This window comes from Salvelinus sp. IW2-2015, linkage group LG15, assembly GCF_002910315.2.
Source record: "Salvelinus sp. IW2-2015 linkage group LG15, ASM291031v2, whole genome shotgun sequence".
Lineage (NCBI taxonomy): Eukaryota > Metazoa > Chordata > Actinopteri > Salmoniformes > Salmonidae > Salvelinus > Salvelinus sp. IW2-2015.
The window spans coordinates 50,347,684-50,371,461 of NC_036855.1; the positions used below are offsets into that span (position 1 = coordinate 50,347,684).

General features: G+C 41.0%; 1 protein-coding gene across 1 annotated transcript in view; it reads left to right on the forward strand.

The window, feature by feature from the left end:
* Nucleotides 1-4,636: 4,636 nt before the first annotated feature.
* LOC111974402 (MAP kinase-activating death domain protein) overlaps nucleotides 4,637-23,778 on the forward strand; it is a 57,140-nt gene continuing 37,998 nt past the window's right edge. The window contains exons 1-3 of the mRNA XM_070447368.1: nucleotides 4,637-4,938; nucleotides 21,845-22,062; nucleotides 22,212-22,850. Of these exons, the coding sequence (XP_070303469.1) occupies nucleotides 22,004-22,062; nucleotides 22,212-22,850 (698 nt within the window). The 5' untranslated portion in view covers nucleotides 4,637-4,938; nucleotides 21,845-22,003. The remainder of the gene's footprint in view (nucleotides 4,939-21,844; nucleotides 22,063-22,211; nucleotides 22,851-23,778) is intronic.

Below are 23,778 nucleotides of genomic sequence, written 5' to 3' on the forward strand. Positions count from 1 at the left end.
TATACAATCCCACTTTTCCTATTCCCCCCCCTCCCCCTTCAATATGTAACTCATACCAGCGAATGATTGTCTGCATTTTTAAATTACATGATTTCAGTATTTTCAATATTAATAGAAAACTAAGCATTAACACAAGGTATGCGATTAATGGTATGGGGTCTTAGGTCTAAATTATGTTTTCAGTTTGGAATACACAATGTTCATTGAAATTATTGTTAATACTGTTGGTAACTGAAAGTGGATTGTAATAGAATTTACGACATTCTGGTGTGCAGAACTAATTTAATTCCCTTCTCTACATCTTAAAGGGTGAAGCTGTAAACGATATTGACATAGAAATGCAAACTTATTTGAATGTTTTTTAACACTTTAGGACCTTCTATATTCTTTTATATGTATAAATTAAAACATTACAAAAATATTGTAGCCTATTGCCAGATTATGTTTCCGAAACAAACATTTTCCCGATTTTGTTCTATTATTCAAATTTCAAAGTGATTTAAGCTTATACAACATTAATAAATTGTAATTGTTCCTATTTTTTTTTTTTTCCCCAATATGCTGCTTTTTAAAATATTTCAACATTAGTTGAAAGAAATTAATTCTCTTAAATGTATCACGGCCAGTAAACCGGTCTTGGGAATTTATTCACCCACACTTGTGTGTTCTGTGGTCAAATAGCAACAGAACTGTTGACTGCTCTATTTATATATTTTTATCAGAAGAGCTTGTAAATACAGAATGAATTTGGGTAAGTTGGAAACTACCTTGGCATTTTACTGCATTACACAGTAGGCTTCATGCAATTATAGTTCTAGTCCTTTTGGGGTCTATGCTTGTCATTTAAGTTATGCTTAGTGACAGCTCCCAAATATACTGAACAAAAAATATAAACGCAACACGTAAAGTGTTGGTCACATCTGTCATGAGCTGAAATAAACGATCCCAGAAATGTTCCATATGCACACAATGTTTCTCTCTCAAATATGTTTGTCCTTGTTATGGAGCATTTCTCCTTTGCCAAGATAATCCATCCACCTGACAGGTGTGGCATATCAAGAAGCTTATTAAATAGCATGATCATTACACAGGTGCACCTTGTGCTGGAGACAAAAGAACACTAAAATGTGCAGTTTTGTCACACAACACAATGCCACAGATGTCTCAAGTTTTGAGGGAGTGTGCAATTGGCATGCTGACTGKAGGAATGTCCACCAGAACTGAATGTTAATTTCTCTACCATAAGCCGCCTCAAGTTGTTTCAGAGAATTTTGCAGTATGTCCAACCGGCCTCACAACCGCCGGCCACGTGTAACCACACCATCCCAGGACCTCCATCCTGCTTCTTCACCTGTGTCTGAGACTAGCCACCCGGACAGCTGATGAAACAGGAATATTTCTCTCTGTAATAAAGCCCTTTTGTGGCGAAAAACTAATTCTGATTGGCTGGGCCTGGCTCCTCAGTGGCTGGGCCTATGCCCTCCCAGGCCCCCCAGTGGCTGGGCCTATGCCCTTCCAGGCCCACCCATAGCTGCACCCTTGCCCAGTCATGTGAAATCCATAGATTAGGGKCTAATTCATTTATTTCAATTGACTGATTTCCTTACATGAACTGTAACTCAGTAAAATCTTTAAAATTATTGCAGGTTGCATTTATATTTTTGTTCAGTATACATTGTAATGATGACTAAAGGTACACTAATCAAGTTTTAGTTGCTAATGAATTCAGTGTTGACTATGTTTTCTCCTTAAACTACACAATCCATACAATATTTCTGGCCATTTAGGGGACCCTTTTTGTCCATTAACTCATTTCAATGAATTAGGCCCTGCATTCAATATTGGACTAAGAACTGGCAATAACACATCCACCCAATGTTGCACAATGCAATCATTAGACAAATACATGTAAAACATGTATAAAAAAAGGGTGTGTGCTGCTGTAGTGGCAGCAAAGTGACATTCTAGCTCCCTGTCCCGTTTTCCCAATGACCTATGTGAAGCTAGCCATAGTAAGGATTACCCACAAAAAAAGTCCCTCATTGAAAGTGATGCAAATGGATACAAATAGACTTCAGAATTGCATTTGGGGCATACTTGTACTTCCCTGTACAGCTTTACCTATGGATTGGGGATCAATGGATTGGGGATCAATGAAATGGGGTGTCAGTCTACTCAGTGACACCTACAGAACATTGAAGAGTTTACACAAATATTAGCATCGTAGCTCATATTGCGGGACTCTGAAGCACCAACTCTGGGTCCAAGAGGCTTCTAAACAGCTTCTACCCCAACCATAAGACTCCTGAACATCTAATCAAATGGCTACCCAGACTATTTGCATTGCCCCCTTTCCCCCTCTTTTACACCGCTGCTACTCTCTGTTATTATCTATGCATAGTCACTTTAATAACTCTACCTACATGTACAGTACATATTACCTCAATTACCTCGAGTAACCGGTGCCCCGGCACATTGACTCTGTACCAGTACCCCCTGTATATAGTCTCGCTATTGTTATTTTACTGCTGCTCTTTAACTACTTGTTACTTTTATTTCTTATTCGTATTTTCTAAACTGCATTGTTGGTTAGGGGCTTGTAAGTAAGCATTTCTGAATACCTGTTGTATTCGGCGCATGTGACAAATAAAATGTGATTTGATTTTGATTTGAAACCACTGTGAAATGAGCTACATTAAGCATACCAATTAAGCCACTATGTGTATTGGACATTCATTTTGCACGGTACAGCCTTACCTATGGATCCTGGATCAATGAAATGGGTTATCAGTCTACTCTGACACCCACAGAACACAACTGAAGGATTAAACAAATATTAGTGTGGTAGCTCATATTGCGGGACTTTGACTGTGGGAAATCACCTCCCCGTCAGCCTATTGTGCTCTACCTAATATGMATTGACATTCATATTGTACTGTACAAGTGATTTCCCACAGTCAATGTCCTGCAATAAGAGCAACACCGCTAATATCTGTGGCCCTGGGTGTCACTGAGTAGACTGATAAACCATTTAATTTATCCACAATCCATAGGTAAGGCTATACAGTGCAATATGAATATAAATATGCACAATAGGCCCACAGTCAAAGTCCTACAATAAGAGCTATGGTGCTAATATTTGTGTAAACTATTCAAAGTTGTTCTGTGGGTGTCACTTAGTAGACTGAGCTGGGCCCTCCCCGGATTTTGTGTTAAACGCTCTACAACAAAGCTTTCTCTGCCCTTAACCTGGTTCTGAACACCTCCAAAACAAAGGTCATGTGGTTTGGTAAGAAGAATACCCCTCTCCCCACAGGTGTGTTTACTACATCTGAGGGTTTAGAGATCGAAGTAGTCACCTCATACAAGTACTTGGGAGTATGGCTAGACGGTACACTGTCCTTCTCTCAGCACATATGCCTAGTTAAATAAATAATAAACATATCAAAGCAGCAGGCTAAAGTTAAATCTAGACTTGGTTTCCTCTATCGTAATTGCCCCTCTTTCCCCCCAGCTGCCAAATTAACCCTGATTAAGATGGCCATCCTACCCATGCTATATTACGGAGATGTAATTTATAGATCGGCAGGTAAGGATGCTCTCGAGCGGCTAGATGTTCTTTACCATTCAGCCATCAGATTTTCCACCAATGCTCCTTATAGGACAGATCACTGCACTCTATACTCTTCTGTAAACTGGTCATCTCTGTATACCCGTTGCAATACCCACTACTTGATGCTTATTTATAAAACCCTCTTAGGCCTCACTCCCCCTATCTGAGATATCTACTGCAGCCCTCATCCTCCACATGCAACACCCGTTCTGCCAGTCACATTCTGTTAAAAGTCCCCAAAGCACACATATCCCTGGGTCGCTCGTCTTTTCAGTTTTCTGCAGCTAGTGACTGGAACGAGCTGCAACGAACACTCAAACTGGACAGTTTTGTCTCAATCTCTTCATTCATATACTCAATTATGGACACGCTTACTGACAGTTGTGGCTGCTTCGCGTGATGTATTATTGTCTCTACCTTCTTGCCCTTTGTGCTGTTGTCTGTGCCCAATAATGTTTGTACCCTGTTCTGTGCAGCTACCATGTTGTGTTGTTACCATGCTGTGTTGTCATGTGTTGCTGCCATGCTATGTTGTCTTGAGTCTCTCTTTATGTAGTGTTGTGTTGTCTCTCTTGTCGTGATGTGTGTTTTGTCCTATATGTTTAATCCCAGCCCCCGTACCCACAGGACCTTTTGCCTTTTGGTAGGTCGTCATTGTAAATAATTTAAAATAAATATCGACTTGCCTAGTTAAATAAAGGTAAACAATAAAATAAATAAATAAGACTGATACGCTATTGAATTGATCCACAAGCCATAGGTAAGGCTTTACAGTGAAATAAGTATGCCCCCAATGCAATTAGGAAGTCTTATACATCCACAGTGCGATTTCAACTGATTGTTAAATGTGTTTAACAGTCCCACCTTGTTTAACATTATGTAGTCAAAATATGACATGACCGAAATATTTGCATCACTTTCAACGAGGGACTTTTAGTTTGAAGACGAACAGCAAATTCCACTTTGTGGCTAATCGTTATTGTGGCTAGATTCACATAGGTGTCACAATGGTACAGTCTGCCCCCATCCGCGGAACTCCAGTCCCTGCAGATGATCTGGTTGGAAATGTTATGAAGACAGGTTTGAAGCCAATAATCATACGCGAGCAAGCATTTCACAGTCTAAAATTAGGAGTGCACACATTGAAGAGCTGTTGAATCACCATCTCTAGGAAATGGATCCAGGATACTTATTACATCTCGCTATTTGAATTACGTCTCAATTCATCTCCTCACTCACGGGCTTTCTTTCTACCACCAATAACATACCAGGCCGACGACGACAGCTAGCTAGCGGGTATTCCTAGCCACCTAGCTAACATACTGGTAAGATGTAATTGCATTTTCGATTCGCATCTTTCTTGGTAGCAAATTTCACAAATGTGACAACGTCAATTAGTACTGATGATAAAATATAATATGTTACTTGCCATGGGAAACAAACTTAAAGATAGATAGCCAGCTACTTATGATAGCTAACGTTAGCTACTTACGATAGCTGTTAGCTAATGCACTCGTGACGTACGTATAAGTGATGGAGTTGGTTTGCTCTCTGTAACTGTGTTCTTGAGGATGCTGATTATTTATAGATGGTAATAATCAGCTAAATACTGGAACAAAAATTAAATGCAGGTCGTTGTAGATAGAATATCCACGTCCTTATTGAAATTGTAATTAAACATGGCATGGTACTTGTCAACCATTTGGCGGTAGCTTTTCCGTTAAACATAATTAAGTCACCATTACCACGGTATTCGTCATTATTCCGTCAAGACAGTGAGAGGTAGTATCATAACTAAGCTCTATCTAGCCAGCAAACCAGGCTATGTAGCTATCTGAGAAGGGTGCCATTGCGGACCGCAATTCAGGGCGTTCCTGCATCCCTCTTTATACTTCTATTGATCCATTTTGAAACTAGGACTCTGGTACAAAAGCTGGAGTTAGGCGCTCCAGTACAGTAGGTGGCGGTAATGCACTGTAACATTGGATGCCAATTGCTGATAAGCCCTCCGTATTTTTATTTTATTTTTAAAATTTAACTAGGAAAGTCAGTTAAGAACAAATTCTTATTTACAATGACGGCCTACCGGGGAACAGTGGGTTAACTGCCTTGTTCAGGGGCAGAACAACAGATTTTTACCTTGCCAGCTCGGAGATTCCATCCAGCAACCTTTTTGGTTACTGGCCCAACGCTCTAACCACTAGGCTACCTGCCACCCTTAGTGATGGGGAAACTAAGCTTTGAGGTTTTCCAAATAGGTTAATTACTCTAGGCTTTGACCAACACAGTTACTATTGGCACCTGCTGGTCAAAATAATTTAGAGCTGCCAAATTATTAGATATGACGTCCCACATCCCTAGCACGTGCGCAACTTAGCCTTTTTGTCTTCTACCAAACCAATCAGGTGGTGGTGCAATGAAGCTTCGGACGTCATTGATCACATGCTTCTGATAAATTGATACAGGGATTGGCACACTGCTTTGAAGTACACTGCTTAGCTATTTTGACATGTGCCTCGGAGCTCCGGGATCAAACGTACCATCACTGGGTAGACGGTGTCCTTCGCCCCGGCTATCAGGCACTGCTTTCCCGCAGTTTTGTTAACGATGGCGAGGCAGTTGTTCGGCAGGTGGGAGCGAAGGATACTGTGTTAGCTATCTAGCAAGCTAGGACTCCTGTACACAGCAGGCGGGATAGGTAGCTAGCTAGCACACCAGTAGACTGCACTTCGCTCACGCCTGTCGGGCACTGTTTTCCCGCAGTTCTGTTAATGAAGGTGAGGGCAGGTGTTAGTGAAGGAAACTGGGTGCTAGCTAGCTGGCGGAATAGGTAGCTAACAATAGCTAGGACACCAGTAGACTGCACTTCGCTCACGCCTGTCGGACACTGCTTTCCCGCAGTTCTGTTAACGACGGCGAGGCCAGGTGTTCGGCAGGCGGGAGCAAAGGACACGGTGTGCTAGCTAGTAAGCTAGCTAGCTAGGCGGACTCCGGTACACAGCGGGCGGTAGGCAGGTACAACATCGGTAGCTAGCTAGCTAGGACACCGGTAGACAGTGTCCTTCAAACTCAGATAATACTTTTATTTCCCCTTTGACCCACATTTTAATCCATAGACAATCAGAATATCAAAAGTGTCACTCAAGCATGAAGATGGTGTGCTTGGGGGGGTGTTCATGCAGGAACAATGGGATGCTCGAGGGGGGCGGGGTGCTCATGCAGGCCGCAATCACGCACTGAGCTAGCCTGCTTCTAGCAAGACACAATGTGGATGCTACGCAGAGGTCTTTGAGGGAAAACGTTTCTGTTGTCCCAATTTCTCTGAGTTAAGTAAGGTAAAGGCTACCTTGGATCTTGGGGTCAAGGGCGTTTTGACCCATTGTCACAAATTATGTATATTGTCACCCATCCAGAAGAGTCTTGCACTGTCTAGCTGCAGTTGCACGTCAGGCAAATTATGATGACATTGCAAGAATGAATCTCAAGCCTATAGCTTAAGTACTTGCATGAGTACTACTCAAGCAGTTTTGCTTGTACTAGTCAGTGTCTTCTTCATTTGATAGAAAGCATAACATGTAGGCACCTAGGCAGAACATATATATTATATTAGGCCTATGTCTGAATGCAGACACACTAGCCACAACATCAATATCTGTTCCTTTAGGCAGCCCAAAAGAGATGTGAAGCAATAGCAACATTTGTTTATTTACTATAAGACCATGGCCAGCCAGCTGGTGTGATGGAGTCATTTTCATGTTTTGAAACACCATCAAGAGCACCAATTTCCAGTGAATGGTGAAAATGCAGTATTTTAAACTGCAGTATTTCAGAATATTTTAATGTTTCTAGTTGTCTCCACAGTTTTAGTTTTGTTCGCAGCAAAACTAACAAGACATTGTCTTGTCCAATAAAGGGACAATCTGGCTATTTAAAAATGTGAGCCCACTGCAATAGGCTACATCCTTTCCATTTTGGTTGCAATTCAGTGTTACTGCTAAGAGTTGGTTTGCATGTTGTGTGAATCATATCTCCTCTCAATGCTTACATAACCAGTCAGTACCGCCTGCAGAGTAGACCACTCTGACCAGATTCAGCTGTTGCCTTAACCTGTGCCATTATTTAGCCTGTGAAGATCATTCGATTGGCGGGGACCTGCTTTCTCTCACATGGTTCAGTCATTACGCTAGCCTACTCTGATTTCCTGCTCTCCGAGAAAGGAAGGCTTTGATTGCTTGACCCAGAGTTCACCTCTTGTCAGATGAGGCAGCTGAGAGGTTTACAGTGTATCTTGTATTTTGCCAGTGTTGCTGTTGCATTGGTAAACTTGACCAGGAGCTCTAGCTCTGTTACCCCTACTTTAAAATGTGTATTTTCAATAACCCTATTTCAATATTATGTCAGTGTTAAAAATGTGCAGTTCTTTTGAGGTGTTTATTAATATCTCCCCCCGCTGTCGAAACCCGGCATTCAATGCATAGTGTACACAGTGACGTACGCTATGCATAGTGTACACAGTGACGTTATAATGAAGTAGGGTTATTGGTTTTGGTGGGGAAATTGTGGATGTTGTCAGCCCTGTATGTTGATGCTGGGGGCCTTCAATTCCAGGCCAGATATACAAACTCTGGTGTTGTCATTAATGTGGCATAATGAAGGTGGCAGTTAAATGTTTTGCTATATATTGGACAGAAATTACCTACCTAGCTAGGCCCTAACTGTATACATTTAGGCCTGGCTCGCAGTCGGCGTTCCAATTCCTCCCAAAGGTGTTTGATGGGCTTGAGGTCATGGCTCTGTGCAGGCCAGTCAAGTTCTTCCACACCTATCTCAACAAACCATTTCTGTATGGACCTCGCTTTGTGCACGGGGGCATTATCATGCTGAAACAGGAAAGGGCTTCCCCAAACTGTTGCCACAAAGTTGGAAGCACAGAATCGTCTAGAGTGTCATTGTATGCTGTAGCATTAAGATTTCCCTTCACTGGAACTAAGGGGCTTAACCTGAACCATGAAAAACAGCCCCAGACTATTATTCTTCCTTCACCAAACGTTGCAGATGGTACAATGCATTGGGGCWGGTAGCGTTCTCCTCTCATCTGCCAAACCCAGATTTGTTTGTCTGACTGCCAGATGGTGAAGTGTGATTCTTCACTCCAGAGAACGCGTTTACACTGCTCCAGACTCCAATGGCAGCGTGGTTTACACCACTCCAATTGACGCTTGGCATTGCACATGGTGATATTAGGTTTGTGTGCAGCTGCTCGTCAATGGAAACCCATTTCATTAAGCTTCCGACAAACATTTCCTTATGCTGAGATTGCTTCCATAGGCAGATTGTGACTCTGTAGTGAGGACCGACGATTTGTGCGCGCTATGCGCTTCAGCACTCGGTGGTCCCGTTCTGTGAACTTGTGTGGCCTACCACTTCGCGGCTGAGCCATTGTTGCTCCTAGACCTTTCCACTTCACAATAACAGCACTTCTATTTGACCGGGGCACCTCTAGCAGTGCAGAAATTTGACGAACTGACCTGTTGGAAAGGTGGCATCCTATGACTGTGCCACATTAAAAGTCACTGAGCTCTTCCGTAAGGCCATTCTACTGCCAATGTTTGTGTATGGAGATTGCATGGTTGTGTGCTCGATTTTTATACACGTCAGCAACGGGTGGGGTTGAAATAGCCAAATCCACTCATTTGAAGGGGTGTCCACATACTTTTGTTAATATAGTGTATATTGAGCAATATATTTGGAACATCAAATAGCAATACATTTGCAGTATCGAATCGCAATACGTCTCTTCTCGGCACCTATGTATTGTGACAATATTGTATCGTGAGGTCCCTGGCAATTCCCAGCCCTAGTTTTTGCACACAGATTCCATCTCAGCCTCATAACATCTTATTCAATAGAGTTGAATCCAAATGGAGGAAGGCATCCTAATGGTAGGTTGTTACTTGGACAGGTTTGAATTATTTTGTAATTGTTGTCTAGGCCCTTGAGGCATTGAAATTTAGCAGCTGAATGACACACAAGGAGTCTTTTCCAGTCTGCTACAGGCTGTTTTCAGTCATAGCCACTCCAAATGTCACACCATCAGCAAATGAATGGCATGAACGGCCTGTATTTCATGTCTCCATCTCCGGGCACACATACTATCCAGACGGTCAGGTGCTTTTACTGTATTCTGCATGGCTATTTCTTTTTGCTGATCACGTAAGCCTAGTAGGCTAATATTTGACCCATCAGATCAAACACAACCATCTTTATCAGATATAGGCTACTGGTAAGCTAATCTGCTTGTGGAGTGTTTGTCTTTCTGGCTGGAGTTTCAAAGGCACCACTTGCAAATGTATCTAGTTTCTAGTGCGGAATGGACTGAGTAGTTGTAGGCACTGGACTACTTTGTTAAATGGTCACGTGGTCTGGCTCTAGATGTAGCCTAAGCCTAGCTTCTGAATTATAGATAGTAGGTGGAGCCAACATTTCAACACCATTAAGGGCTCCCGAGTGGCGCAACGGTCTAAGGCACTGCATCTCAGTGCAAGAGGCGTCACTACAGTCCCTGGTTCGAATCCAGACTGAATCACATACGGCCGGGATTGGGAGTCCGGTAGAGCAGTGCACAATTGGCCCAGTGTCGTTTGGGTTTTGCCAGGGTATGTCGTCATTGTAAATAAGAATTTGTTCTTAACTGACTTGCCTGGTTAAATAACAAAAAACTAAAGGAGGCTACTGGGAACAAGATAAAAGTGTGCACAGTTTTTACATTGCCACATAGATTTGTTATTTGCTGCCACTTCACTGCTGAGGTCCCTAGTGCATTAGTGCCCACACATTTGTAAGTTAATTATGCTACTCCAAGAAGGAAGGTAAACAAACCAGTGAGGAAGGCTCAGGCAATATTTCCTCTGTGTTATTGATAGAAAAAAAAGCTAGGCCTGTGTACATGCGGTGGCATCTTAAATTAAGATTCTAGACCGTTTATAGGCCTAGTTGCTTTGTTGACCATTCATAGGAGTGGGCCTTTTTTGACACCTGAGAATAACCTTCCATGGACATTTGTTTGTACCAGCCTTTGACGTCTGCTTAATATTGTAAGGGCATGACCTGGAGTTGAGCACACAATTAAGCTTTATCCATATCCGAGACCTGTGGGTAGGTAATTAGGCTTTATTGTGAAAGGAGCAACGAAACAAATGAGCTACAGGCGTCATTGAGGAAATTGAATGAACTAGAGCTGCTTTTATCAAACATTCGGCTACCTTTCAGTGAAAGGCCAGTTATGTACAGATTCTGCCAGAGAAACTCATCAGGATTCATGCCTATTTTAGATCACAGCCACATTTTTTTTTAATGAACCAATTCATATTATTCTTTGAGTCTACTCGAGGTACTTGTCCTCTTCCCGTTCTGTGGTAAGTTTGTTTGTCAGTTTCCCCCCCCCCCCAGGTTCTCCATTTGGTCAGGCCTAGTCCAGAGCCATATATAGGCCACATTCTTCCTGGGTTTTGCTTTGTAGCTGTCATGGTTAATTTCCTCATTTGACCTCATCGTATTTTGTAAAATGGCCCCTTAGCCTAGATAATAAATCCTTTGGTGCCACTGATAACATGGTGCCCTGCCCACTAACATTCTCTGATTTTAAGAATAGCCGACACACAGCTGAGCAAGAAAAAAGCAGGGTTGGGTTGCTATGACGACTATGCTGATTGTTATTACCTCAGGGCTGATGCTAGGGCTGTAGGCGGAATAAAAGATGATGGACTGCGTAGCAAGCAGGTCACATGACCAGTTGAGCAAGGATGTAAGACTTCCATTCTCTTTCTTTCTAGAGATTTTTCTCTCAGATCCAGCATGTTTTACACACACTCAGTATGCAATATTTCCTTTATGAATTGCGCCTTAAGCCTAGTTTATGTCCTATGTACAGACGCGTGGAAGAACTACAAGTAGCTATGTAGAATGGTGTTGCGTAGCAAACCTACACAGATATGTGCAGCCCAACAATTCATAATTTTACACAAGAATGCAGGCTCTCATTTTGCGTACTGTTTTTGTGTCGCGTACGTAAGGTATAAACCAGCCTTAATTGTTTTAGATGGGAATGCAAGATGGCTATCAAATATGTGTAGATGAGTGTGTCATAGACCTTATTCTCACAAGGTATCCAAACACTTTTTATATCTAATGCCGACATTCACCAGTAAAATTTCTCCCAATGAAAAGTTAACCATGTTTAGACAGTGATTTTGAGGAGAAAGCCTAGGCCTAAAACAATGTTGTTTAGGGTAGGCAGTTAAAAAGGCCTAGGTGCACCCCTTGACTTTTTCCACATTTTGTTCTCAGTGTGAATTTAAAATGGATTAAATTGAGATTTTTTGGTCACTGGTTTACACACAATACCCCATAATGTCAAAGTGGAATTATGTTTTTTACATGTATTATTTTTTACTAATTAATTAAGGATCCGCCTCTTTTTCTCTCTCCAATTTTCACCTCAAATGACATACCCAAATCTAACTGCGTGTAGCTCAGGACCCGAAGCAAGGATATGCATATTCTTGATACCATTTGAAAGGAAACACTTTGAAGTTTGTGGAAATGTGAAATGAATGTAGGAGAATATAACACATTAGATCTGGTAAAAGATAATACAAAGAAAAAAAACATGTATTTTTTTGTACCATCTTTGAAATGCAAGAGAAAGGTTGTAATGTATTATTCCAGCTCCGGCGCAATTTAGATTTTGGCCACTAGATGGAAGCAGTGTATGTGCAAAGTTTTAGACTGATCCAATGAACCATTGCATTTCTGTTCAAACTGTTGTACCAAGACTGTCAAAATGTGCCTAATTGGTTTATTAATAACTTTTCAAGTTCATAACTGCACACTCCTCAAACAATAGCATGGTAATCTTTCACTGTAAAAGCTACTGTAAATTGGACAGTGCAGTTAGATTAATATCAGATATGTTTATGTCCTGGGAAATGTTCTTGTTACTTACAACCTCATGCTAATCGCATTAGSCTACGTAAGCTCAACCGTCCCGTGGGGGACCCACCGATCCTGTAGAGGTTTTAATAAAAAATGAAAAGCTGAAATGTCTTGAGACAATATCTATTCAACACCTTTGGTATGACAAGACTAAAAAAGTTCAAGAGTAAAAATGTGCCTAACAAGTCAGAAGTTGCATGGACTCACTCTGTGTACGATAATGGTGTTTAACATGATTTTTGAATGACTACCTCATCTCTGTACCCCATACATACAATTATCTGTAAATTCCCTCAGTCAAGCAGAGTGGTTGAATCTGGGTTTGAAATTCAAAGACCATGAAGATTTTCCAATGCCTCGCAAAGAAGGGCTCCTATTGGTAGATGGGTAAAATAACAACACAGTCATTGAATATCCCTTTGAGCATGGTGACGCTATTAATTACACTTTGGCTGGTGTATCAATACACCCAGTCACTACAAAGAGACCGGCGTCCTTCCTAACTCGGTTTCCTTCCTAACTCGGTTTCCTTCCTAACTCGGTTTCCGTCCTAACTCAGTTTCCGTCCTAACTCAGTTTCCGTCCTAGCTCAGTTGTTTCCGGAGAGGAAGGAAAACACTCAGGGAGGCCAATGGTTGCAGAGTTTATTGGCTGTGATAGGAGAAATCTGATGAAGGATCAACAACATTGTATTTACTCTACAATACAAACTTAAATGACAGAGTGAATAGAAGGAAGCCTATACAGAATAAWCATTTTCCAAAACATGCATATTGTTTGCAACAAGGCACTTAAGTAAAACTGCAAAAAATGTGTCAAAGAAATTAACTTTGTCCTGAATATAATATGTTATGTTTGGGACAAATCCAACACATCACTGAGTACCACTCTTCATATTTTCCATCATGGTAGTGGATGCATCATGTAATGGGTGTGCTTGTCATCGGCAAGGATTAGGATTTTGCCTGTGCTTAGATCTTTTCTGTTTCTTTTTATCTTAAAAAACTTCCTGAAGGGAAAACCTGGTTTAGTCTGCTTTCCAACAGACACTGGGAGATGAATTCACCTTTTTCAGCAGGACAATAACTTTTTTCTTTTTTTCTGGGTAGCTTTATTGTTTTAGTTAGAACAATTTTCCCCTTTTTGTTGTTATTCCYAGGACCGTGCTCTCTGATTGGCTCAAAGTGAAGTTGYGATTTGATAGTGTSATTTTATTGCCATTCGATGTTCCTAACATATCTGCTGCAGAGGGACGAGAGCCATGAGAAAACGAGTTTTGCTCAGTCATGGTGGAAATACATGTGCTGAAAACAAATTGGCTCCCTATTTAAAAGAATATGGAGAACAAGCTATGGAGGACAAATTCTGGAGTTTAATGTAGAATAACACAGCTGTGCTAAGTGTCCAGTTTGAGAGAGCACACTACTAGATGGGGTTGGGTGTCTGTCAGTATGGCTATAGGCTATAGTTTACCTTTTGTGTTTCTATTGTCTCCTGCTCTCAAATTACTTATCTGACGGGTGCTGTAGCGCTGGTTTTAGACTACKGTCCTTTATTTAACATAAAGTCCTGTTTATTGCCTTACCTCCTCACTCCATTTGCACACACTGTACAGTATATAGACTCTTTTTTTCTATTGTGTTATTGACTATACGCTTGTTTATTCCATGTGTAACTCTGTTGTTGTTTGTGTCACACTGCTTTGCTTTATCTTGGCCAGGTCGCAGTTGTAAATGAGAACTTGTTCTCAACTAGCCTACCTGGTTAAATAAAGGTGATATATATATATATATATTCACATGTCAGACACATACCTCCATTAAATCGCTTCAGTCTCTTTTAGTATGTTAATCTGTCCTGTAGCCTAAACGGTACTTGGAGACATGTTTATGTCTTGCTGTATTTACTATCCAAATGGCCCATTTTCTGTTAACTTACAACGTCAGCCCAGCTATCAATCTCAAATCTCTGTCCACAGGCTGATTTGTGAGATATTTTGACTCTTAGCAAAAACTGCTTTCRGAGCAGAAGTGTCTGCTCTAATCACTGAATCATGCCTTAATTTCCACCCCATTGCCATCGAGGCAGATTGATAGTTTTGCTGGGTCGAGTGCTGCGAAAGACTTGCAGCCCAAGCGATTCTCCACAAGCAGTGCCTAATCAGAGTATTTCATTATGATAGTAGTATTCATCTTATCAAAATGTGTTGTATTGGAAGAGGAGTACTAGGTCTTTGAATGTGGCACAATGAGACCTATAGCCTATGATACACAAACTCACTGGTCACTTTTCCTGATTATGTTGAATTGCAACGTGTGTTTTGAATTCCTACATCTTAGTCATGGGTTGGTGAAGTTGTAAAGGTGGATGTGGAGAAAGCTTATTTCCACATTTCGAATCCCCTGTCCTTTGGGCTACATCTCCATAAATGTTTAGCTGGATTACTTCTCATGTTCTCAAACACTTGAGTTTGCAGTCTTCACTACAGACTATAGCTCAGCAAATGCCCTCTCTCTAGCGTTAGGAAAGTGCCTCATCAGATGGGCTTATAACTCAACATCAGCACAGCTTTTCTGGGAATATCAGATACCTGTTAGGCATACCACAATGCCACAGGCCTTGCAAGCATTACTTTGTGGTGTCATGCACAATGAACTTAGCTCCCTTTAAGTAACTGTCCAGTGTTTCCAGATTTCTATGAAATATACAATATGAGTGAAATAGTTTTCCTTCCATTTCAAAAATGTTTTTGTTAAAAAGCATCTTTTCTGTGTTGGAATGGTGAGGGCGTCCCACAACTGGTGTGGTCATAAAAAATATTCATGCGAGTTTAGGCTGTCCCCGAATAAAATAATAAACTCTTGGTCGACCAAGAGTTGTCWGTTCTGTTACCGAAATGTTTCATTTGTTTAGGAAAAACATTCCCTGTTCCCTCAACCCTTGCTCTCTTTATMTGACAWGTATGACCAAAGACCAGTGGTGGGGAAAAGTACCCAATTATCATACTTAAGTAAAAGTAAAGATACCTTAAGAGAAAATGACTCAAGTGAAAGTGACCCAGTAAAATACTACTTGAGTAAAAGTCTACAAGTATTTGGTTTGAAATAAACTTAAGTACCAAAAGTAAATGTAATTGTTGAAATATACTTAAGTATCAAAAGTAAAAGTATAAATKATTTCATGTTCCTTATATTAAGCAAAACCAGACAGCACAATTGTTATTAATTTCTTTACAGATTGCCAGGGACACACTCCAACATAATTTACAAACGAAGCATTTGTGTTTAGTGAGTCCGCCAGATCAGAGGCAGTGGAGATGACCAGGCATGTTCTCTTGATAAGTGTGTGAATTGGACCATTTTCCTGTCCTGCTAAGCAATCCAAATGTAACGAGTACTTTTCTGTGTCTAATGCTCTAATACTACTATGCAAATGCAATGATATACATGCAATGCTTTATTATAAAGTTTATTTATAAATTTGTTTATGCGTTCATTACCTCGGAACTCCCCAGGTCACCCCCCCTCTCGCGCTCACTTTTTGTACCGGCACCTCCCAATTTACAAATGAAGCACTGAAGTTGTCATTTCCAAATGTTTAGGTCAGTTATGCTGCTTTGCTATCTAACAGCAAGGTTTGCATTAAATAGGCTCAATAGTTTTTACTGATGCATTTTGSCAATATTTAATTATATAAACAAAAGRGTTCACTGTGAAAGTTGATAYGCTARATYTYYYRSYRRRARATYTAGCRTATGTGCAGCACTTAGTTAAATTTATCGAATAATTTATTGTTTTCTTGCACGAACCGCGAGCTGTCAAACGCAGACATTTCTCTCAAAACACAGGGATGTCGATTCGCACGGGACTTGTATTGTCAGAGGACATTGYAGTTCGCCAAAAAACAGTAGGTTWTTCTGGCTGGAGTTTTTACTCTCATGCCATGTAAAACAAATACTGACATGYCAGATTCGGACAGAAATAAAATGACAGATATGGTGTTGTGTGCTCGTGCACATAATTACATTTCCCGACCTCCCCCAGTAAAACCTATCCCGTCTGAATATGGCACAATAGMGCCTGACTTAACCAATTTATTTATGTTATGAAATTTTATATTACAAACTGAACACCGTAACACGTGACAGCAAAATAGATGCAGAGGATGTGAAAAATAAACTGGGAATGGAAACATGTTTACTGGTTGCTCAGGAGGTAAATGGAAAGCCAGATGGGTGGAATAAATTTGACTAGTTGTGGAAAATACTGGAGAACAAGAAAAATAAGATAAGGAGCAAGAGCTGGGTGCATATTATGTGTGCACATATTATGTGTAGGTGCTGTATAGAAAACAATATGATTTTTCTGACCCTTTGGAACAATGTAAACAACACTATATAAATTATAAGCCTACCAGAGACTCTGCAAAACTTTGTTTTTGTTAAGCCTTTATTACAGCAAAGACTAAAAACAGGAGCATTCATTCGTGAATGCAAATTCCGTAATGGAACGGTTTATTTATTGTTTAAACTAATTATTCAAGGCTGGCTTTATTATATTTTAAAACGAAAATGKTTGATTGCATTTCAAATCATGAATGACTTGTATGCTGTGTGATGACATGAATGAATGAATGATTGATACAGTAGCCTAGATAAGTATTGAAATGTAGACCGAAGTAAGTTACGGTATTAAGACTAAACAGGATGCGCTCTTAGGCCTACAGCTCAATGGTGGTTATACAAGGCTGCTATCCMAGGGGTACTAATGACAATGACGTTACTTAGGATCATAATGGTAATAATAACAAATATACATGACATTTTTCGGACAATTTGGAAGTGTAAACCACACTAAATKAATTATAAATAATACCAGAGAGGCTGTACTAATGAAAAAAGTTTAAAGCCTTTATTACAGCAAAGCAAAGATTAAAAACAGCCACATTTGGGAAGTTATTTACTTGACATGTCATTCATTGCATGAGGCTTGGTGCTCATGGAATCAGTAGGCTATTAAACAKACACTCAAACAGGCAACAGAAGCAGGATCTGTCTTATTTCTGTAGATATATTGTTGATAAAGCCAGGCACATTTAACAGTTAGGCTACTGATTTTAGACCCAATTAAGTTGGTTTCCTCTCTCCTCACTTTTCTTAGACAATAAGGCAAGGGCTGTTTTCTCATCTCCTCATTCTGCTACTGCCTCCGCTGCATTGTTCTCAACACCAATATGCTAGTTAACGTTGCTATTATGCACATAGCAACATYGTCTAGGACAAGGCGCCAATTCAACAGCGCACTGATGTGTGTCTGAACCGTGGACTGCGACCACTATCCAATGCTGGAGAAAGCACATTTGTTATAAAATAATATTTMTATTAGTGTCGCATCATTGTTCTTACATAATATAACCATATACAATTTCAGTAGCACGTCTGACTGATGGACTGTGCCATCCCCATGGCCTCCACAATGCATCAGTCATTCGTAAAGTATTCAGACCCCTTGACTTTTTCCACATTTTGTTAGGTTACGGCCTTATTCTGACATGTATTAAATCCTTTCCCCCCCTCAGCAATCTACACACAATACCCCATAATGACAAAACANCAATTGTCTCAAGGCTTAAAAATCCTTCTTTAACCTGTCTCCTCCACTTCATCTACACTGATTTGAAGTGGATTTAACAAGTGACATCAATAAGGGATCATAGCTTTCATCTGGTCAGTCTGTCATGGAAAGAGCAGGTGTTCCTAATGTTTTGTACACTCAGTGTATATGTGTCCTTGACACTTTAGGCAGAAATGTGGTGGACATGTGCCCCTTAAATTACTGTGGTATACGCCACTGCTTATAACTATAAGAAGCCTAAGATCTGTCAAATAAATTATATCCAGCTCAGCGCTACAGCTATACATTTGGTTTGCTAACTTGCTAGATGTCACGATTAAGTTTCTTGGTTACAGCAGACACATTCAATCCACTCCTGGATTAAGAACCCTGTTTTTTTAAACAGCGGCCCTTGTGTGCACATTCGGTAATACAGTGTGGTACAGAAACTGTATGACAGTATGGAAATCTGGAATACTGCCCAACCCTACTCTTCTGTAATTTGAATTGGCAATAACTTCATTAGTAAGTGGTATGCTAATACAATCAAATGGATTGTGTTGTTTAAGATCCCTTTGAAAACACGCCTAAAATGCTTTCAAAATCACAGATTTTTGTCGATATTTTGATCCCTCGATTGATAGGATAACATTTCAGAATGCTCCTAATGATTTCAAAATATTGTGTGATACTGTATCTGTGGATTAGAATGATATATGACATGTTCCAAAACAGTGCTTGCATATTAAGTAGTGGTAGCCTTAGTATTGTGTCCCATACATCCCATTCAAAAAGGTAGAGTTATATTGTTCCATTTTCAACATTCTAAGTACAGGGAAATCCAAATGGCAGCCATTTGATTAAAATGACCACCCTTGTTGACTGACGCTTCCCAGACTGCCTCCAATCTTTAAAATGTTCCTTAAGTAGGCGGCAGGTAGCCTAGCGGTTAAGAGGTGAAAAATCTGTCTACGTGCCCTTGAGCAAGGCACTGAACCATAATTGCTCCTGTAAGTCAGTCTGGATAAGAGCATCTGCTAAATTACTAAAATGTCAAATGCAAACTGTTACGGTATCTAGTATTAATGTACCAAGTTTCATAAATTTATCATAAAATAAAAAAATATTTGGTTCTTATCCAAGTGGTTCAGCAGTGGGGGATGGTCATGGTTACTCCTGTTTGCTGAGCCTGCTGCCAGTACCTGTTAGAGTGATGGCTGGACCATAGTGCAAGCTCTGAGGGAGCTTACATTCCCGGGAAGATCTCTCGCACAGGACCCCTTTGGCCCCTAAGCTGCTTACTTCATCAGAGAGACGCTATTGAAAAGTCTCCCTAAGTCCTACAAGTGCCTCCAACAGAAAGGAGGCTCAGTATAGACATTTCCTGATGGAGAGCTTATTGTCACATTCTGCAGTAGATGTGAAGTAGAGTGTGTAGACTCAACACAGAAATGCCACTGTTGGTGTTTGTGCGTTTTCCTTGTAATCATACTTCCATGTGCGACAAAGTTATCAAGCACTAGTTAGCACTTTCATTAGCTAGCATCAACACACTCATGTATATAGCCGTGGCTACATATTTTTTCACACAACGAAATGTGATTTCTTTCTTGCTGTATTAGCTAYCTGTCTATAAGCGCTAAACGTCATGCATTCCCCATTTTAAAAGTGCAGTGTTGATAGCTAATACTAGAATTATATTAGAACAAAAGGGGAGTATATCTAGCTTTCTATAGTGATTACCAATTGTGTTAATTGACTAGCAACAGAAGTTGCTATCTAGATACAGAGACAACTGATCATTAGGACTTAGCCTAAAGGCCATCATTTAATTATTGTGAATATCTAGATTATAGAATGCATTTCTTCTTGCACATACCCTCATCTTTTTTAAATCTTTTTTTATACATAGAGCACATACACTGAGTATACTAAACATTAGGAACACCTTCCTAATATTGAGTTGCACKCCCTCCCCTTTRACATTCAGAACGGACTCATTTTGTCGGGGCATAGACTCTACAAGGTGTTGAAAGCCTTCCACATGGATGCTGGCCCATGTTGACTCCAATGCTTGCCACAGTGTGTCAAGTTGGCTGGATTTCCTATGGGTGGTGAACCAGGGAATGAAGGGCTGGGGAGGGAAGTGGGGAATGGTTCACAGGGGGAACCGTAGGGGGGGGGGGCTTATTAACACTAAAGATAACGATTACATCATTAATACTACATTATTATTTTTTTTAAACAATGGCAATGCTAGCTATTCTCTCTTGGAATCTGAAAGGCCTAAACGGTRCTATTAAATGTTCCGGCTGTCTTGATATCCTAGCAAGAAACCATGTTGATAGAGCAATGCTCCAAGAAACACACCTGGTTCAAAAGGACTCGCATAGAATGGGAACCATTTGTACAAACTGGCTGCTTTTTCATCAGCCCCAAACAAAACTAAAAGTGTAATCATAATGATGCCTAAAGGCTAACTAACTGAAAAGTTGGTCACATAAGAGACAACTGATCATAGATTCTTAAGATATTTGCCCGGAGTGGACATGTTTCCAATGGTAATTATCCGCACTGTCTGAGGTGGGGTGGGAACTCTCCTTTCTGTAGAGTCCGTAAAACTGTGCATGTGCACGGCACACGCTACCTCAAATGAGTAATTTTTAACAAACTTGTTCAAATTGTCATAGCAGTATTAGCTAGACAAGCTTGAATTACAATTAAGCCTTGTGTGGTTAGCTGTTTTTTCAATTTACCGACACTTTTAGGCAATAGATTTCCATAAAAAAAAAAGTACAATTACCCTAGCTACTTTAGCCTTGTTCACACAGCAGGCCTTAATGCTCAAAGCAGGCCTTAATGCTCAAATCCGTTTTGAAATACTGACTGTTCAAACAGTAAGTTACAAGTGATCAAATTGCATTTGTGTGTATTCAGACCGCGGGCATTTGCTGACATTGCTATGCTTGTTTTCATAGTAACGACGGGCGTATGCGCAGTGGTGTAAGTTGATTGGTGGTGCTCGTGCTTCCTATCAAAACGAGTCCTTTTTGGCTAATCACAGCAGTCTAGCTAGCTAGGTAGTTTTTCAGCTTTCTAGCATTTTCTCTAATTTGTTTGTAAACAATTAACAAGCTAGATAGCTACCACATGTTCTCGTCAAACTGTCATCAGAGTAGCTAGAAAGCAACAAAATATGCCAAATAACAGTCTAAAAACCACTTGAGGGAAAATAAATCGCATGGCCAGGAATCAGATTTGTATGTGGCTTGAAATATCCCATGTGCTTTTGGGCTGTTCAGACTGCAGGATTTTTTATTTATTTTTCTCTCTATTGTGTTATTGACTGTACGTTTGTTTATTCCATGTGTAACTCTGTGTTGTTGCTTGTGTCGCACTGCTTTGCTTTCTTGGCCAGGTCGCAGTTGTAAATGAGAACTTGTTCTCAACTGGCCTACCTGGTTAAATAAAGGTGAAATTAAAAAAAGACTGCAGGAAAAATGTGTGTGCCAAAAAATAGGATTTGAGTCACTTCAAACTGCCAGTGTGAACAAGGTTTTAGTGAACGAATAAAGCTGAAAACCATAACCGTAGACGTAACATACTACATTTTCTTGTTTTACAGGTTTCCCCATTCTTTTCTCAGATGTCCACAATGACCACTAAGGTCCTGCATGCTCCTCCCACACCTAGCCCTGCCTCTTCGTGATTGAACAGCTGCTGACTGACCAGAGAGGTGATATATGTCTGTGTTGCCATGACTTAAAGACGTCATCAATCAAATATGGAGAAAAAGAAAATGTGCCKCCGTCTGCTGGACTACCTGGTGGTGGTCGGAGCCAGGTGAGGACTTCGTAGGGATGGTTGGGAGATAACAGTCCAATCCCAAACTGATTCCTACTACCTCACATATCATTAGGCCTTTGTTTTTGTGATTTTTWAAAATACAATACTGTTTCTATGCCCATTTCTCCCTCCATCCTACCTTCCAGGCAGCCCAGCACTGATACCGGGTCCCAGACCCCCCAGCTCCTTCGTCGCTACCCGCTGGAGGACCACCCGGACTTCCCTCTGTCCCCAGACGTGGTCTTCTTCTGTCAGCCTGAGGGATGCCAGAGCATCCGGCAGCGCCGGGTCAGCCTGCGAGACGACGCCTCCTTCGTCTTCGCACTCACTGATAAAGACTCGGGCATCACGCGCTACGGTATCTGCGTTAACTTCTACCGCTCCTTCCAGCGTGGGGGGCACCGCCGTGACAAGGCGGGTAGTGGTGGAACGGCGGCACAGACAGCGGAAGCGACCAGCGAGGGTTCCGATGGCAGCGGTGGCTGCCCCACTGCCTCCACGTTGCCGACACCTGCCAGTGCCGACACAACAGCCACATCTGCGCCAGGCACGGAGCCGGGACCGCCCGGTGGTGAGCCAAATGCCGGCAGGTCCCCTCGGCACAAACGCAGCACTGCCAAAATGGTCAATCGGAACCGCGACAGCACGCTGACCTCGCTGTGCATGATCAGCCACTACCCCTTCTTCTCCACCTTTAGGGAGTGCCTGTACATCCTCAAGAGAATGGTGGACTGCTGCAGCCACAGGTTGACCCAGCGCGCTGGCCTGCCCCGCGGAACTCAGAGGTGAGACCAACGCATGGTGCCAGGCTTATCAAACAATGGAGCCCCCTGGTTTCCATAATTTCTTTCAGGAAATTCAGTTGAGTAAAAACACAACGTTGCTAAAACTATCCTAAAACTACCCAGACTAGAACACTTCCAACCGTAGGCCTATCCCTACCAAAAATGTGATTCAAAGGTATGCGGTCAATAGTTTTTTTATTTAGGCTGTTTTTATTTTAAACCACCCAGCTCAGTTGCAACCACAAGTGGTTGACCACCTCTATTTGAAAACAAGAAAAGATGAGTTTAGTATTAGTCGTAAGCACTTATCTTGGAAGATCTGTTTGCAAAACCTAAATTCCTATGTTTATAAATCCAGAGCTGATATTTGGGATCTGGTCACAGTAAATCCATATCAACGTCCAGAACAGATTCAGTATGATCTGGTTGTAATATACACCGCCCTAAACAAGCATTTTTATTTGAGTATTTGAATGATTATTTGTAATAAAAAATAAATAAAAAAACAGATTGTATTTGAAAGTATTCATAAAAAAAATATATTATGCATGGGAATGTATTTGAGTTTTTTCAAATACATTCCAATACTCAACTACTTGTTTTTTAAAATAAAAGTTATTGTTTTGAAATCCAGGAATTCATTGAGACTGAGTTAATGAATTGGGAATAAAAACGTATTGAAAAAACAGTAATGGACAATGTACCAATTTCTTATGGCCTTTCAACCCCACTCATGACATTTAATGGACCAGTTGGAATTACCCCACTCATTACTTTTTTAAACAACACTGGTCTGAAGGCCAGAGGTTTTGACCTTCAATTCTTGGATGTAGTGTCAGTGAGTCAGCATGTCCTTGCCTCGTCCCATATTGTGGGGTCTCCTAACAAATGCTGTAGGAAATGCGTGGTTCCCCTGCTCTCGAAGACA